This window comes from Salmo salar, chromosome ssa02 (genome assembly GCF_905237065.1).
Source record: "Salmo salar chromosome ssa02, Ssal_v3.1, whole genome shotgun sequence".
Classification (NCBI taxonomy): domain Eukaryota; kingdom Metazoa; phylum Chordata; class Actinopteri; order Salmoniformes; family Salmonidae; genus Salmo; species Salmo salar.
In genome coordinates, this window is record NC_059443.1 from 15,861,684 (window position 1) to 15,880,852 (window position 19,169).

General features: G+C 40.6%; 1 protein-coding gene and 2 non-coding genes across 3 annotated transcripts; all 3 read right to left on the reverse strand.

Annotated features, from left to right (window-relative positions):
* Positions 1-1,029: 1,029 nt before the first annotated feature.
* Positions 1,030-2,438, reverse strand: LOC106576116 (SPRY domain-containing SOCS box protein 2). Its single transcript, XM_045712838.1, has 2 exons — positions 1,733-2,438; positions 1,030-1,034 (listed from the first exon to the last, which is right to left on the reverse strand). Exons 1-2 carry the CDS (start codon positions 2,436-2,438, stop codon positions 1,030-1,032), a joined length of 711 nt encoding a protein of 236 aa, XP_045568794.1.
* A 13,576-nt stretch (positions 2,439-16,014) lies between these two features.
* Positions 16,015-16,087, reverse strand: trnat-ugu (transfer RNA threonine (anticodon UGU)). Its single transcript has one exon. It is a non-coding gene; the product is annotated as a tRNA-Thr (tRNA).
* A 2,082-nt stretch (positions 16,088-18,169) lies between these two features.
* Positions 18,170-18,242, reverse strand: trnat-ugu (transfer RNA threonine (anticodon UGU)). The gene has a single exon. It is a non-coding gene; the product is annotated as a tRNA-Thr (tRNA).
* Between the last annotated feature and the right edge of the window lie 927 nt (positions 18,243-19,169).

Here is a 19,169-nt window from a genome sequence, read left to right on the forward strand (position 1 = left end):
ATTTTATGACCAATTTATGCAGAAATCCAGGTATTTCCAAAGGGTTCACATACTTTTGCTTCACACTAACACACTGTTTCCAAAACTGTTAAAAACACATTCAAAACAGAATGTTGGCAAATGTTGTGCATTTCTGCAGTAACCAGATAGAAACATATAGAACATCTCAGCAGAATATGTAATCATTCCAAACACAGCTGATTGCAATGTCAGCTGAAAGCCTACCCAAGTGTCCTGTTTTTAGTCTCGTTACCAAACAGACAAAAGAGGACGGCTTCGGAATGATTTAGCTTGGAAACATGGATCAAGGAAGACAGGTTGGTGGGGAAAGAAGAGTGGCAGGGAGAGGGAGAATGCGTGGAGGATGAGATAAGGGCCACAATTATTGACCATGTTGTAAACCATGGTCTCTCTTTGAGAGAGGCCGGTTTAAGGGTGCAACCAAATCTGCAACGTTCAACAGTTGCATCAATAGTACGAATTTTCAGGCAAAACAACAGGTGAGATGTGCATCCTTCAATGATAATTTAACTACATATTACAGTACAATACAGTATGTTCACATTTTGAAATATATTGATTGTTTTCTGTTTTTCAGTGGGATCCAAAGGTTGCCTCCCACAGGAGGGAGAGGTAGAATATTATCAGCTGAACAGGAAATTGCCATGGTAATTGGCAACAATGCAATAAAACTGCGGGAAATTCAGGACAGAGTGCTGGCAGACAATATCACGTTTGGGAATGTGAATACAGTCAGCACAACGACAATTGCCAGAGTCCTAGAGAAACATAAAATAAGGATGAAGCAGTTGTACACTGTACCCTTTGAGAGAAACAGTGAACATGTGAAATAACTCTGGTATCAGTATGTCCATGTAAGATGTCTGTTCAATAACTAAACAGGGTATATACACAGCTATGCATGATGTAAAGTACTGTAAAACTGTGGATTTACTGTATTTTAGAGAGTAATGGAGATGGAAGCCAGGCAAACTGCACATACATTCATCTTTGTGGATGAAGCTGGATTCAACCTGGCAAAAACACGACGCAAGGGGAAGAAATGTGATTGGATAGAGAGCAACCATGGATGTCCCAGGCCAGAGAGGAGCTAACATCACAATGTGTGCAGCACTGTCCAATGATGGTTTGCTGTTACATAAACCACTCATTGGCCCCAACAATACAGAGAGGCTCATTTCTTTTCTGGATGACCTGCATAATTCAATTACAAACTGTTATTTAATTTAGCAGTATATGGACATTGGGTCAGTGAGAACTTTCCTATTTACTCTATAGTTTGTGTGTGTGTGTGTGTGTGGGTGTGTGTGTGTGTGTCACATGCTGGGCAGGATGTAGCGTTGAAGAGGAGGAGGCAGAGGCAGTCTGTCTGTCTGAGTCTCTCTCTCTTTCCCCATGGACACATGGATGGACAGACCACAGAGAGCCATCAGTGCAGGAGGCTCACCTGAGAGAAATAAAGGGAAGGAAAGAGAGAGAGAAATGTAATAAACATACATGCAAACATAAGTACTTGGTGTGGGCAGGTTTGGGTTTAAGGGCATCATGAATAGTTCTGAACTGTTTTAGTTGGGTTATTTGCACTGTGTTCAGTTTGATAGCTGTAATACTGTGCTAAATGTTGCCTGTCTGTGTTGATTCTATAAAAGCCAAACAACAAGCCAAGGGACAATAAAGTTAAATTGTATTATAATAATGAAGTTATACTCACGGGTAGCTCCGTTGAGGTAGCGTAGTCGTATGAAGGCTCCACCCCTTACGCTGCTGATGGCCGGGAAAAGCTCCACCCCTTGGGGGAGGTCCTTAAAGGCCATGCCCAGGAAGCAGTCATCTACTACATATCCCAGAGTTCCTGTGTCGGCATCCAGAACCAGCAGCACGCGCTCCGGGACAGGGTGAGGGGGGGACACAGATTGCTCTTGCGCCTGCACCCCTCTCTCCCCGGGGTATCTCCCCAGGGCTTGCCCTGCATGCCACAGCTGATTGTTTGTGAGTTCCCATCCCCAGGACTGTGAGTCTCCGCCCATCAGTGCAGTGTAACCAGAGGTTTGTAGCGGGCAGTGCTCCGTGGATACACCAATCACAGCATGACTTCCTCTGTGGGTGGGGCACCAGAGCACCTCCCAGACGTGCATTCCTCCCCTTTCCCCCTTCTCCCCCCGAGCCCCGTCGCTGATCTGCTGAGTGGGGGCTCGTGTCACTTCCTCCCCGCACTGGGACAGCAGGAAGTGAGGTGAACAGTGTGTGGGGCTCCAGCGGCACCGGGGGTCTCCAGGGTCAACGGGAGAGGAGTTTAGGAGGAGTGAAAGGCGGGAGGAGGTAGGGATGGACAGCGGGAGGAAGGAGGAAGAGGAGGGAGCATCCTTCTTCATCTTGGCTGGGATGCCACCCAGCCAGCCAGACAGTGACAGACCCATTATAGCCTACACACACACACACACACAATATTCACTACTCAGACACTGGCTGAGCTAGGGTTTTTCAAGGCTGTGGAGAAAACAGAAATCATGTTAGACTGAGTTATTCTCAATTGAGCAATCCACATTTCACAGTGATGTCATTCATCACAAGTTCATGATCCTATCCTTGGGCCTCCCGAGTGGCACAGCGGTCTAAGGCAATGCATCGCAATGCTTGAAGTGTTCCTACAGACCCAGGTTTGATCACAGGCTGTGTCACAGCCGGCCGTAATGGGAGACCCATGAGGCGGCGCACAATTGGCCCAGTGTCGTCCGGGTTAGGGGAGGTTTTGGCCGGCTGGGGTTTCCTTGTCCCATCACGCTCTAGCGACTCCTTGTGGCAGGCCGGGTGCTTGCAAGCTGACTTCAGTTGCCAACTGTACGCTGTTTCTTCCGACACATTGGTGCGGCTGGCTTCCAGGTTAAGCGAGCAGTGTGTCAAGAAGCAGTGCTTAGCAGGGTCATGTTTCGGAGGACGCATGGCTCTCGCCTTCGCCTCTCCCGAGTCCGTACGGGAGTTGCAGCGATGGGACAAGACTGTAACTACCAATTGGTTATCACAAAATTGGGGAGAAAAGGGAGTAAAAAAATTATATAATAAAACGTTATCTTATCCTTACACACAGTATCATGGCGTTCCTATGATAAGAACATAAAGGACTAATTTATAACCTGAACTAGTACTGAGGTAGCCTATAAATACTTTTCTGTCTTGACATGGGTCATGACTGCAAGATTTTGAATCAAGACTGGCCAAAGTCCTAAAGTATTATCCACACAATTTAAAGGTACTAGACTACATGTAACAATTCAACAATGAACCATCTCTTTTTGTCAAATTTACTGGGGCCAGCAAATCTCTTGTTAAATTGACTGGTCCTTTGTTGCATTGACAACAAGAGATTTGCTGGCCCCAATCAATTTGACAACAAGAAAAGGTCTGTCTTTTGTTGACCAATAGAAAGGCTGCACCATTTAAATGCAATTTTGTGTGGTCCCAATTCCTTTTTTTGGGGGTGAAATATTGTGAAACACTATCATTCCAGTATTACTGTAGATATATTTTGTGAAATTGCAATGCAAAGAATTACATATAGCTCCTTTAATAAATAAAAAAATCAGTCATACAAAATTGACATTTGATCAGGTTAATCAGATGGAGATTGTTTGGAGGAATTGTCGTTGGATAAATAAACGTAGGCTAACTTGTTTAGGTAAATAGATAGTAGCTTACCACACGTTCTCTCTCTCTTGCCCTTCCTAGTAATGACTGACCATGTTTTTATAAACTCCTCTTACCCCCCCCCCCCCCCCCCACTGCCGGATGCTTGCAGGACAGTAACCATGCCGTCCAGTGAGTCTAACGACCTCAGCGGAGAGAACAGCACGTTCCGAAATCTCGGATCCACGTCACACAGATCGCCAGTGCAAGGGCACGAGATTCTGTGACCTAAGTAGTGAAGTGATGATGGACATGCGAGAGATTATGAGACAAACAAACAACGGATAGTATGTCATAATAGTGGGTAAACATAACCTGCATTCTACTATTTTGTCTGCTACAGTTTAATGCATGCATCTTGCATGATTGCGTATTAAAACGTCAACAGCCTTTCTCACATCGACTGTATATTAGCCTGTAGGCCTATTCCTTCCCTACTGGCTGGCTCCCTCCCTCCCTCACCCCCTCTCCTCTTTCTCCATCGTCCCCTCCCTGACTTCGCGTCTTTCTCTATCGCGTATGTTTCTCTATCGCGTATATCGTATGTAGTGGATGAACACATACACAAAATAGATGAAGAGGATGAGGCTCGGGCTTTTAATTGAGAAAAAGAGAAAAAGAAAATAGAACCAGAATAGGCTCATAGAGAGAGAGAGAGAGAGAGAGAGAGAGAGAGAGAGAGAGCATGCGCAGAAAGAATGTCAGCTTCTGTGCGTCCTCTGTAGATAGTCGCTGGTTATTTTCCGAGTTTATTTTCTTGTCTGTAGTTCAATAGGTAGGCTAAACGTTTACAATAGCAGTTATAGCCTACCGCTTGCTACAGCTCACACACTTCCATCATGATCTCAACAGTAGGCTGTTTTTTAACATTGTGTTTTTATTTATAAAGGACATGTTATCACTCAGGCAAACAGTGGCGGTCGGTGCAGTTTAAACTGGGGAGGACAATTTTTTTCTTCATGAGCATGGCCTTTTTTCTATTATAGCATATTGGATGACTGTCGTTCATATTCCATTCACCCAGTTCAATGTAACATTGATAGGTTTAGGCTCCTACATGATATTCTAATTTTCCCTATACCCATCATGAGGTTGTTCCAAACTAGCCTATGAATTAAAGTTTACAATGCAGGTGCACACAGGTTGACATGGACAGACAGTGACACATTCAATACCGCCTTGCACACTCTTGCCTACATCTAGCAGATCTAGGGTGTAATAATTAGTCCAACAGTTGCAAACAAGGGTTTCTATTGGACAAATTCAGGAATGTTTCGCCCTGTTTCGTTCTGTTTGCTTCTGTTTAAGAAACATTTTTAAACAGAATCGGTGGAATGAATACACCCAGGATCACCCATAAACACAGTTCACTTTCATAGCAGCCACGTTGTATTCCTTCTCGCATCTATGCACTCTCCCCTTCATTTGTGGACTTCTTTGCACAATACATCAGGTGTATGTGACCAGGCGAATAAACCTTTCCAAGCCAAACCATATCATAACCACTACATACAACTTATATAGTTGTCACCATATTAGCTAAAGTATCATCATAGTCAGTTATAGCCTACCGTTATAGCCTACCATCAACAAAAATGTGGGATGCATGCCAGCAAGCCACTACACAACACAACACTAAACGGTACATTAATTGCGCTATAACAGTGACAAACGGTGCCCACAAACTGTTAGGGCCTACATAAAGCTGTCCCAACAGAAGAGTCCCAACAGCTCTTCTATAAATGACTATTTTTAAGTCAAGTAAAGATGATGAATTCACTTCCATACTTTATATTTGACAAGCCTTTTCAAAACATTTTTAATTTGTAATTCAATCACACACATGTAGGTATGTACAGAGCACAACTATTGTTACTTTTTTCCCCTTCTGTATTTTTTTTCATCTCATTGCTTTGATTAAAGGGTTTTTGTTAACAAGGTTGTCGACTAGACTAAACCGAACTCCCAGGCCTCTGAACTAACATTTCTTCATTTTACGTTTGAGTGGTAAACATACAAGGAGACGCTGAAGCAGTGATAATAATAAGTTGACATATTGCTTTATTCTTCTCAAGAGCAAAGAGAGGTCAGAAACATTTTCACCAAGGTTGTTAGTATTTTGGGTCAGTGAGAACTCTATAGTTTGTGTGTGTGTGGGTGTCACATGCTGGGCAGGATGTAGCGTTGAAGAGGAGGAGGTAGAGGCAGTCTGTCTGTCTGAGTCTCTCTCTCTTTCCCCATGGACACATGGATGGACAGACCACAAACTCACCAGACTCTCTCAATGTTAACAAAGGGATTTTCAATAGTCACATCAGTAGAGTAGAGAGAGGAAAAGGGAAAAAGGTATTTATGGGGGTCATAAACCCTCAGGCCAACGTCATGACAGTACGCTTAGTCAAGTATAAACAAATGTCTAGAATTTATTATCAAATCAAATTTAATTTGTCACATGCGCTGAATACAACAGGTGTAGACTTTACAGTGAAATGCTAACTTACAAGCCCTTAACCAACAATGCAGTTCAAGAAGAGTTAAGAAGATATTTACTAAATAATGTAAAGTAAAAGATAAAATCCAAAAGTAACAGAAGACAATTACATAACAATAACAAGGCTATATACATGGGGCACCGGTACCTAGTCAATGTGCTGGGGTACAGGTTAGTCAAGGTAATTTGTGAAGTGACTATGCATATTTGTAAAGTGATGCTTATATAAGCGACAAAATTCAGAAATTCTACAGCACAATGGCATAGCAGAGTCATGTCTTAACCCTTGTGTTGTCTTAAGACCTCTCCTGGGTAGGGGGCAGTATTTTCACGGCCGGATGAAAAACATACCCAAATTAAACGGCCTACTACTCGGGCCCAGGAACTAGAATATGCATATTATTAGTAGATTTGGATAGAAAACACTCAGACGTTTTTAAAACTGTTTGAATGATGTCTGTGAGTATAACAGAACTCATATGGCAGGCAAAAACCTGACAAAAATCCAACCAGGAAGTGGGAAATCTGGTGCTTGTAGTCTTTTCAAGTCATTGCCTATCTAACACATAGTTACTTAGGGTTCATTTTGCACTTCCTAAGGCTTCCACTAGATGTCAACAGTCTTTAGAACCTAGTTTCAGGCATTTGCAGTGAACAGAGAGCGAACAAGAAGGCCGGGAAGTTGGTGACTCAGAAAATGACATGAGTTTTGTGGCGTGCGTTCACGTGATGAGATATCTGTGTTCCAAAATGTTTTTCAAGACATTGGAATCATCCGGTTGGAATATTATTGAAATGTTATGTTAAAAAGGCCCTAAAGATTGATGCTATACAACGTTTGACATGTTTCAACGAACGTAAATATAACTTTTTTTAAACTTTTCGTCATGAAATTTTGGGCGCGCTTCCTAGATTTGGAGTAGCTTACTGAATGCACAAACAACAAGGAGGTATTTGGACATAAATTATGGACTTTATCGAACAAAACAACATTTATTGTGGACCTGGGATTCCTGGAAGTTCCTTCTGATGAATATCATCAAAGGTAAGTGAATATTTATAATGCTATTTATGATTTTAGATGACTCCAAAATGGCGGGTATCTGTATTGCCTGGTGTATGTTTCTGAGCGCTGTACTCAGATTATTGCAAAGTGTGCTTTCCCCGTGAAGCTTTTTTGAAATCTGTCACAGCGGTTGCATAAAGGAGGTGGTTATCTATAATTCTTTGAATAACAGTTTAATATTTTATCAACGTTTATGATGAGTATTTTTGTAAATTGTTGTGCTGATTCACCGTCAGTATTGGAGGCAAAATATTTTCTGAAAATCACGCGCCAATGTAAAATGCTGTTTTTGGATATAAATATGAACTTTATCGAACAAAACATACATGTATTGTCTAATATTGAGTCCTAGGAGTGTCATCTGATGAAGATCGTCAAAGGTTAGTGCTTAATTTTAGCTGAATTGCTGGTATTTGTGACCCCTCGCCTGCTTGAAAAATGGCTGTGTGGTTTTTCTTGTGTTGTACCTGTCCTAACATAATCTAACTGTATGCTTTCGCCGTAAAGCCTTTTTGAAATCGGACAATGTGGTTACATTAAGGAGCAGTGTACCTTTAAAATGGTGTAAAATAGTCGTATGTTTGAGAACTTTGAATTATGACATTTTGTTGTTTTGAATTTGGCGCTCAGATTTTTCACTGGCTGTTGAATAGTGTGAACCGTGGGTGGGACGCTAGCGTACCTTTCCTAGAGTGACCCCAACATTAGAAAAAGTGAAACATTGCCTTTGTTCAAATTTACATGAAAGCTGTACACCACCAGGCTACAAAGATTGTCTTAGGGTCATTTTTGACCCGGCAGTTATAAAATAATTTACACACCACAAAAACACACCACAAAAACACACACACACACACACACACACACACACACACACACACACACACACACACACACACACACACACACACACACACACACACACACACACACACACACACACACACACTCACACATAAAATGAGAAATTGAGATTGTGTGCTACTGATTGCTCTCAGACAAAACAAAAACTTTCTTGTGCATGTGCAGCATCTCCCCTCCACGACCCCACACATGACTCAAGTTCACAGACAAAATAAAATACAATTTCAGAATAAATAAACAAAATTTCAGACAAAATAAAAATGTATTGAAAGCGTTGTTTACTAACCTCTATGGGCTAGGTCCAACTCCACAGCCAGTGTAATCCTGTGGCGCGATATTCAAATACCTTAGAAATGCTAATACTTCAATTTCTCAAACATATGACTATTTTACACCATATTAAAGACAAGACTCTCGTTAATCTAACCACACTGTCTGATTTCAAAAAGGCTTTACAACGAAAACAAAACATTAGATTATGTCAGCAGAGTACCCAGCCAGAAATAATCAGACACCCATTTTTCAAGCTAGCATATAATGTCACATAAACCCAAACCACAGCTAAATGGCGCCAACTCAACTGACTTTTTTGGATATAAAGAAGGACTTTATCAAACAAAACGAACATTCATTGCGTAGCTGGGACCCTTGGGATTGAACTTTTTTTGAAATTCCTTTAATAGTCTCCTCTCCTCCTTTACTTGTCTCCTTTCCTTCATGACCATCTATTTGTTATTTTTAGGGGTAGATCAGCTTTAATATTGCAGATAGAATGTGGGTATCTTCAATGTAATGTCTGCATTATTTCCAATCCCTCATAAAAAATGTTTACAAACATTTTATTTTATTATTTTCCCATAACCCTACCACCCCTCCCTAATTTGAGAAAATTAATGGACAACAATACTTAGGCTTCTACTTCTAGCTTATACATACTATACACATATTATGGACACAGCATATTTTACATTATTCATATATTTGTATTTATTTTACGTCCCACCCTTCAGCTACCCTCAACCACTCCCACCAATCTCTGAAAACCATCCCATTTTATAATGGTACACTTATCATAGTTCAGTTGTATTCCAGAGAGGTTAGAGAAATTATCTAGATTGTCTATGGGATCAAAACAGTGGATTTAAAAGAAAGCATGAGTCCTCAGTGTACAATGACACCTTGGTTTTTAACCCTTTCACACGTACCATCACACGGGGTGTGATCGTTCTACAGTGGTCCCTGAAGCGTACGATCACACCCCGTGTGATTAGAACCCTAATTTAGAATGCTCATTTAGAACGGCCAGTTTCGAATGACGCAACAATCAACATTTGAGCTGGCCACACTTTTTTCAGAAACTATTTACACAAACAGTCCTTACGTAAACTATACCATGAATTAGCTAATAGCAATTACTATGTACAATTATTGAAAGTAATCCGACAATTAGTTTCAGCGCGCAGCTGGCCACACTTTTTTCTGAAACTATTTACACAAACACAGTCCTTACAAAGTTATGTCCAGAATGTGAGCAGTTTATTTTTGGATGCAATGTTCAGATATTCACAGAAGTATCTATAGCATAACACAATCATCCTAACCGGAAAAATGTACGCTACATTTGTCCTAGCGCTGAGGAAAGATTGACGCAACACAAGCGGTCATATTTTCTAACTCTCGGCTGACATAAACTACACTATGAATTAGCTAATAGCAATTACTATTTACAATTAATCACATCACGGGTTTGCTCACCGTTGATCAAAATAATTGAGTAAAACACTTTCTAGAAATCGAAAGTAATCCGACGATTAGTTTCAGCGCGCAGCCATGCATTTTTTTCCTCACAGAAACCGAAGATTATAACAGACAAGATGAGTTCGGTCTGTTTATAGTATGCACGTTGAAGGGGTGTGTCTACTGTCGTTCACATCCCACCATTCATTTCCAGAAGTCCTCAAAAAATGAGTGAACTCTTACTCACCTCATTTTGTTATAACATCTTTGGTCAGACGATTACGTGAAACCCAGAATGCATTGTATGTCAACAAACATGGCTCCATACACATAGCTGGAATTAGCTTAGCTCATCATAATCAGTATAACCTTAAAATAAGTATTTTACACACATAATATGTGCCCATTACAATCTATGCAAGAATCGGAATGCATGATTTGTCACCTAGAATTGAAAACATGTGAATAAAACAGTAAATACACAAATAATTACCACACAAAACATTTTCTGATGGTGATTTATTGATACAAGTGACGCATGCCGGCAGTCAATCACGTACCCTCTCACTCTGAGCCATTCAGTGTTGTTGTTTATGTATGTAGCTCGTGAGCTAAGCTGTAGCAATAGCAATGTCTTTCAAAAGGAGACAACTCACAAATGTGGAAATTCTGGAGATTTTTAAAAATTCTGACAATGAGTCTGAGTATGAAAGTCAGGAATCAGATTCTGACAGTGACAGTGAGGAGCTGCCCCCCAACCTTGTAGCCATTGAGAACCCTGAATCTGAGGTTCCCTTGTCCACTGACGAAGTACCAGGTCCCTTTGAAGATGCTGGTGTTGATGGAGGCAGACCGTCAGTGGATGAAGTACAAGAGTTCTGTGGTAGCTGGAAGGCCGCCAGCCATTTCACCCCTCCTGGCCCTGCTGTTTGCTTTGACGAGTCCCAGTCTGGAGTGCAACGCCCCTTGCCATTTCCAACTGAGGCAGAGTGCTTCAAGTTGTTTCTGACAGAGGAGCTCGTGGGAAACATAGTACAGGAGACCAATCGCTATGCCTTGGAGCTACAGGAGAAGAGAGAGCCAGGAGTGAGGGGGAAACTCGCTAAATGGGTGACAACCACAATTAGTGAAATGTATACCTTCCTGGTGACAGTCCTCCTCATGGGGATAGTAAAGAAGAACTCCCTAAGAGACTACTGGAGCACAGATCCTATGTTTGCAACTCCCTTCTTTGCCACCCTCTTTTCCCAAGACCGCTTCCTAATTCTGCTGCGATGCCTGCATTTCGTCAACAATGCTACTGCCATCCTAAGTGACCCGTTATACAAAATAAGAATTGTTCTTATCAGCCTGACATCAGCATTTGGTCGGGTCTTTGTGCCATACAAGGACCTATGCATTGATGAGTCCCTGATGTTATGGAAAGGTAGGCTGGCGTTCCGTCAATATATTCCCTCCAAAAGGCACAGGTTTGGGGTCAAGTTCTTTGTCATGTGCGACGTGAAGACAGGATATGTCCTGGATATTATAGTGTACACAGGGTCTACCACTGACATCAAACATTATGAGGGGCTTGGGGTGTCTGGGTCCGTGGTGATGACCATGCTGGCTCCTCATCTCGGCAAGGGACACACTTTGTACGTGGACAATTGGTACAGCAGTCCCACACTCTTCCAGCATCTGCTCTCCAACAGCACAGGGGCCTGTGGCACAGTCAGGTCGAACAGGAAGGGGATGCCGGCATTCGGATGCAGGAAGATGCAGAGAGGGGAGGTGGAGTTCCAGGAGAACGGTCAACAGCTGGCAGTAAAGTGGCATGACAAAAGAGACGTCCATGTCCTCTCCACTGTCCATACAGCAACCATGTCGGCCACAGGGAAGGTGGACCACCTGACGGGAGAGAGAAAGATAAAACCAGATTGTGTGCTAGACTATAACCTCAAAATGGGGGCCGTGGATAAGGCGGACATGATAAACAGCTTTGTGGAATGCACTCGGAAAACGACCAAGTGGTATAAGAAGATATTTTTCCAGCTGATCGACACTGCTGTCCTCAACGGCAGCATAGTTCACCGCCAACTAACAGGTGAGATGATTACTGAACAAGGTATTTTTGTAATTGGATGTACAGTTCACATACAAATCCATTATGCAATTACAGTGACAATATCTCACCAACCTACCCACTGCCTCATCATCCTCTAACTTTCCTCATCCTCCCCACTCCCTCATAGGTAAAGTATGAGAGAGCTGTTGGAGGAGCACCACACCCCTCGGCGCCCCTCCACTGGGGGTCGCCCTGCTTTAGACAATCCCCTACGCCTCACTGCACGGCATTTTCCCTGCAAAGTCCCTCAAACTGCTGCTCAAGGTAGTCGCACACGGAGGCACTGCAAAGTCTGCCTGTCTGGCGCCAGGAGAAGTAAGCAGAGGAAGATGACAAAATACATGTGTTTAGCTTGTGATACACCTCTATGTATTTCACCATGCTTTGAGGAGTATCACATGCTCAAGCATTATTGAGCACATCTGCAGCAATAAGTGACTGACTGACCTGACAGGTGACTTGACAGGTGACCTGCCATGATACTATGCCTTTAGAGGTGGGGGTGGAAATGCAGTTGTTGTTCAGTCACTGCATGAATATTAAATATGGGTTATGCATATTCAATTTTTTGTCCTCTAGTAAAACAAGTTGTTGTTGAACCAACTACCAATACTTCAATAAAATAGACGACTATTACATATTGGCCTATGTGTTTTCTTGCTGTGTTTCCATCCAGTAAAACTGTTAAGGAGAGAACGTTAGCATACAAAAGCTGTCCTCAATCTTCAGCTCGAAAGATGTCCAGTTATGATATTGGCAAATACTGTTTGTGGTTTCTGAAAGTACAGAATAAAGAGGAATTATTAATTAGAATACAATATAAGGATATAGCAATAAAACAATATTACAAATAACATAATAAACACAGCTATAAAAATAGTTTATTGCATTGACAAAATCACAGATTTGAGTTATAACAGTAAGAAACTAACTTTTGAGCTCCACAAGGGGGCAAGGCAGGGCAGAACAGAGCCATGCTGAATAGACCAAATAAACAAACCATGGTCATATGTTTTATTTTACTAGGCAAGTCATTTAACAGCAAATTATTATTTACCTATGATGGCCTACACCGGCCAAACTCGGACAACGCTGAGCCAATTGTGCGCGCCCTATGGGACTCCCAATCACAGCCAGTTGTGATACAGTCTGGATTTGAACCAGGGTGTCTGTAGTGATGCCTCTAGCACTGAGATGCAGTGCCTTTGAGCGCTGCGCCACTAGGGAGTCATAAGGCCATGTAGCTTCAAAATACAACACAAGCTAATACTTCTCTGACGCAACTAGCATTGTTTTACAGAGCTAATAGAAGAATGTAGCTAGCTACCTAAGCACGATTGAATATAACACCATGAAGGTGGGCCTCCCTGTGGCTCAATTGGTAGAGCATGGTGTTTGCAATGGTGTTTGCAACGCCAGGGTTGTGGGTTCAATTCCCACAGGGGGCCAGTATGGAAGAAAAAAAAACGTATGAAATGTATTCATTCACTACTGTAAGTTGCACTGGATAAGAGCGTCTGCTAAATGACTAAAATGAAAAGTTATAAAATGAGTAACGTCCCCTCGCTTATAAGAAGTATACATTATTCTTGCTACGGCATACAGAAACTATTATAACGTAATAAGGCACTTACTTAGAAACGCAGCATGGATTTGAACCAGGGAGTGTGTAGTGACGTCTCTAGCACCGTGCTGTGCCTTTGACCGCTGCGCCACTAGGGAGTCATAAGGCCATGTAGCTTCAAAATACAACACAAGATAATACTTCTCTGATGCAATTAGCATTGTTTTACAGAGCTGATAGAAAAATGTAGCTAGCTACCTAAGCACGATTGAATATAACATAAAGGTTATAAAATGAGTAACGTTACCTCACGTGTCCGCGGTTATAAAGAATATACACAAATCTATTATGCTCCATACATACAGTACGCTACAATAGAAACGACATACATAAACTATTACAATGTAATAATGCACTTACTTTGATAGAAACGCACACATTTCCAAAGTTATTATTAGTAACGAAAACAATGAGGGCAACAGATGGAAAATGTGAACACGTGTGCAGATCCTGTTCTGAGGGGAGATTAGCAAATGTCTGCAGACTTGAACTGCACAAACAATTGGAAAGTGCTTGGGGAATTTTGTCCGGGTCAGAAATGTCCCAAAAATTAAATTATCCGCAAAAGTAAAAATGACTATTTTTATGTGAATGAATGAGGAGGCGGAACACACCTAAATTCAAACTGTTCTTAGAAAATAAAAACTTGTTAGAAAATCCTTTGAAATTGAAGTTGAAACAGCCTATAAATAAAAACAGTCTGCGTGCTTTGGTTTGAGGGCAGCGCGGATTAAATGCACTGTTACGTAACAATCACATTCTGGAATGGAGAGAACATTCTAACATCACGTGCACAAAAAAACTCACGCTGTGGCAACCGTTAGAGATATTTGGAACTCACGCGTGAAAGGGTTAAGCCTCAGATTTCTATCCCCTTGATATTATTGTTGGATCTGATTTTAATAGCTATCATTTTATTTTGATGGCCATAATAAATAGATATGTCGATAGTGGACAACCTTGTTTCACTCCTCTTGACAGTAATACCCTCTTCCGACAACATCCGGTGAAATTGGAGAGCGCCAAATTCAAATGACAAAGTCATAATATTAAACATTCATGAACATACAAGTGTCTTATATCATTTAAAAGCTTAACTTCCTGTTAATCCAACTGCATTGTCGGATTTCAAAAAGGCTTTATTGCAAAAGCATACCATGTGATTATCTGATGACAGCTCCCCACATTAAAAAATATTTTTTCAACCAGCATAGGCTTCACAAAATCACAAATAGCGATTAAATAAATCACTTACATTTGAAGATCTTCCTCTGTTTGCAATCCCAAGGGTCCCAGCTACGCAATGAATGTTCGTTTTGTTTGATAAAGTCCTTCTTTATATCCAAAAAAGTCAGTTGAGTTGGCGCCATTGATTTCAGTAATCCACTCCTTCAACATGCATACAAAGGAATCCAAAAGCTACCGGTAAACTTCGTCCAAACAAGTCAAACAATGTTTCTATTCAATCCTCAGGTACCCTACTATGTAAATAAACTATAATATTTCAGACGGAAAGAACGGTGTTCAATAGGAAAGGAAAATAACGAAGAGCGCGCCCTCATTCACGTGCGCCACAAAAGCCTACTTTTCCTGTTGAGCTCCCTTGGAAAAAACGACTATTACTTGTTTGTTTTTCAAGAAACAAGCCTGAAACCCTGTATAAAGACTGTTGACATCTAGTGGAATCCATAGGTACTACATAATGGGAAGAATTTTTATATGTAGGCCCATAGACTTGCATTGGAAAGGTCTGTTACCGCCCACCAAAAATATTTCTGGATGGATTTTCCTCGGGTTTTTGCCTTCCATATAAATTCTGTTATACTCACAGACATTATTTTAACAGTTTAGAAACTTCAAATTGTTTTCTATCAAATTCTACCAATTATATCCATTTCCTAGCTTCTGGGCCTGAGTAACAGGCAGTTTGCTTTGGGCACATCAGTCAGGCAGAAATTCAGGATACTGCCCCTTAGCTCTAAGAAGTTTTAATACTTTCTCAGAAGTAGACATTATTTACCATACTGAACAAAAAATATATACGCAACACGCAACAACTGAAAAGGTTTTACTGAGTTACAGTTAATATAAGGAAAAGTCCAAGTTAATGTTGTTATTCTTTCAACATGCATCACTGGTTTACATGACCTCTGCTACTCCTGTCTCCAGTTTCAGCCCTTTTTTAATCATGATGGGCGGCCAAGGACAGAATCGGCAAAGGTGGAATGGTATCGTCAGTTTGTTTGGCAATGTCTCTTACAGTAGTAATACAGGGAGAATTATTTTTGCAGGGCGATATATTGTCAGTTTATTGTCACATTTTGAACTTTCTGCTGTATAGAGCGAGAGAAATGGTAACTCCCACCCTGTGCAGCACTGTGTAAAGTTTCAGATGAATGTCACAGAGGGTAGAGTCAAAATCAAGGCCCCAGTGAGAATCGAACTCACGACCCCTGGTTTACAAGACCAGTGCGCTAACCCCTGAGGTATGGAGCCATTCTTCAGAAAATTCATTTAATAGTCTCCTCTCCTCCTTTACTTGTCTCCTTTCCTTCATGACCATCTATTTGTTATTTTTAGGGGTAGATCAGCTTTAATATTGCAGATAGAATGTGGGTATCTTCAATGTAATGTCTGCATTATTTCCAATCCCTCATAAAACATTTTTACAAACATTTTATTTTATTATTTTCCCATAACCCTACCACCCCTCCCTAATTTGAGAAAATTAATGGACAACAATACTTAGGCTTCTACTTCTAGCTTATACATACTATACACATATTATGGACACAGTATATGTTACATTAGTCATATATTTGTATTTATTTTACGTCCCACCCTTCAGCTACCCTCAACCACTCCCACCAATCTCTGAAAACCATCCCATTTTATAATGGTACACTTATCATAGTTCAGTTGTATTCCAGAGAGGTTAGAGAAATTATCTAGATTGTCTATGGGATCAAAACAGTGGATTTAAAAGAAAGCATGAGTCCTCAGTGTACAATGAGACCTTGGTTTTTAAGCCTCAGATTTCTATCCCCTTGATATTATTGTTGGATCTGATTTTAATAGCTATCATTTTATTTTGATGGCCATAATAAATAGATATGTCGATAGTGGACAACCTTGTTTCACTCCTCTTGACAGTAATACCCTCTTCCGACAACATCCGGTGAAATTGGAGAGCGCCAAATTCAAATGACAAAGTCATAATATTAAACATTCATGAACATACAAGTGTCTTATATCATTTAAAAGCTTAACTTCCTGTTAATCCAACTGCATTGTTGGATTTCAAAAAGGCTTTATGGCAAAAGCATACCATGTGATTATCTGATGACAGCTCCCCACATCAAAAATATTTTTTCAACCAGCATTGGCTTCACAAAATCACAAATAGCGTTAAATAAATCACTTACCTTTGAAGATCTTCCTCTGTTTGCAATCCCAAGGGTCCCAGCCACGCAATGAATGTTCGTTTTGTTTGATAAAGTCCTTTTTTATATCCAAAAAAGTCAGTTGAGTTGGCGCCATTGATTTCAGTAATCCACTCCTTCAACATGCATACAAAGGAATCCAAAAGCTACCGGTAAACTTCGTCCAAACAAGTCAAACAATGTTTCTATTCAATCCTCAGGTACCCTACTATGTAAATAAACTATAATATTTCAGACGGAAAGAACGGTGTTCAATAGGAAAGGAAAATAACGAAGAGCGCGCCCTCATTCACGTGCGCCACAAAAGCCTACTTTTCCTGTTGAGCTCCCTTGGAAAAAACTACTATTACTTGTTTGTTTTTCAAGAAACAAACCTGAAACCCTGTATAAAGACTGTTGACATCTAGTGGAATCCATAGGTACTACAATATTTGAAGAATTTTTATATGTAGGCCCATAGACTTGCATTGGAAAGGCCTGTTACCGCCCACCAAAAATATTTCTGGATGGATTTTCCTCGGGTTTTTGCCTTCCATATAAATTCTGTTATACTCACAGACATTATTTTAACAGTTTAGAAACTTCAAATTGTTTTCTATCAAATTCTACCAATTATATCCATTTCCTAGCTTCTGGGCCTGAGTAACAGGCAGTTTGCTTTGGGCACATCAGTCAGGCAGAAATTCAGGATACTGCCCCTAGCTCTAAGTTTTAATACTTTCTCAGAAGTAGACATTATTTACCATACTGAACAAAAAATATATACGCAACACGCAACAACTTAAAAGGTTTTACTGAGTTACAGTTAATATAAGGAAAAGTCCAAGTTAATGTTGTTATTCTTTCAACATGCATCACTGGTTTACATGACCTCTGCTACTCCTGTCTCTAGTTTCAGACCTTTTTTAATCATGATGGGCGGCCAAGGACAGAATCGGCAAAGGTGGAATGGTATCGTCAGTTTGTTTGGCAATGTCTCTTACAATAGTAATACAGGGAGAATTATTTTTGCAGGGCGATATATTTTCAGTTTATTGTCACATTTTGAAGTTTCTGCTGTATAGAGCGAGAGAAATGGTAACTCCCACCTGTGTAAAGTTTCAGATGAATGTCACAGAGGGTAGAGTCAAAATCAAGGCCCCAGTGAGAATCGAACTCACGACCCCTGGTTTACAAGACCAGTGCTCTAACCCCTGAGCTATGGAGCCATTCTTCAGAAAACTCATTTAATAGTCTCCTCTCCTCCTTTACTTGTCTCCTTTCCTTCATGACCATCTATTTGTTATTTTTAGGGGTAGATCAGCTTTAATATTGCAGATAGAATGTGGGTATCTTCAATGTAATGTCTGCATTATTTCCAATCCCTCATAAAACATTTTTACAAACATTTTATTTTATTATTTTCCCATAACCCTACCACCCCTCCCTAATTTGAGAAAATTAATGGACAACAATACTTAGGCTTCTACTTCTAGCTTATACATACTATACACATATTATGGACACAGTATATGTTACATTAGTCATATATTTGTATTTATTTTACGTCCCACCCTTCAGCTACCCTCAACCACTCCCACCAATCTCTGAAAACCATCCCATTTTATAATGGTACACTTATCATAGTTCAGTTGTATTCCAGAGAGGTTAGAGAAATTATCTAGATTGTCTATGGGATCAAAACAGTGGATTTAAAAGAAAGCATGAGTCCTCAGTGTACAATGAGACCTTTGTTTTTAAGCCTCAGATTTCTATCCCCTTGATATTATTGTTGGATCTGATTTTAATAGCTATCATTTTATTTTGATGGCCATAATAAATAGATATGTCGATAGTGGACAACCTTGTTTCACTCCTCTTGACAGTAATACCCTCTTCCGACAACATCCGGTGAAATTGGAGAGCGCCAAATTCAAATGACAAAGTCATAATATTAAACATTCATGAACATACAAGTGTCTTATATCATTTAAAAGCTTAACTTCCTGTTAATCCAACTGCATTGTCAGATTTCAAAAAGGCTTTATGGCAAAAGCATACCATGTGATTATCTGATGACAGCTCCCCACATCAAAAATATTTTTTCAACCAGCATAGGCTTCACAAAATCACAAATAGCGATTAAATAAATCACT

Coding starts and splice junctions, on each gene's coding strand:
- LOC106576116 (XM_045712838.1), bottom strand. CDS start 2,438: ATGGGTCTGTCACTGTCTGGCTGGCTGGGTGGCATCCCAGCCAAGATG.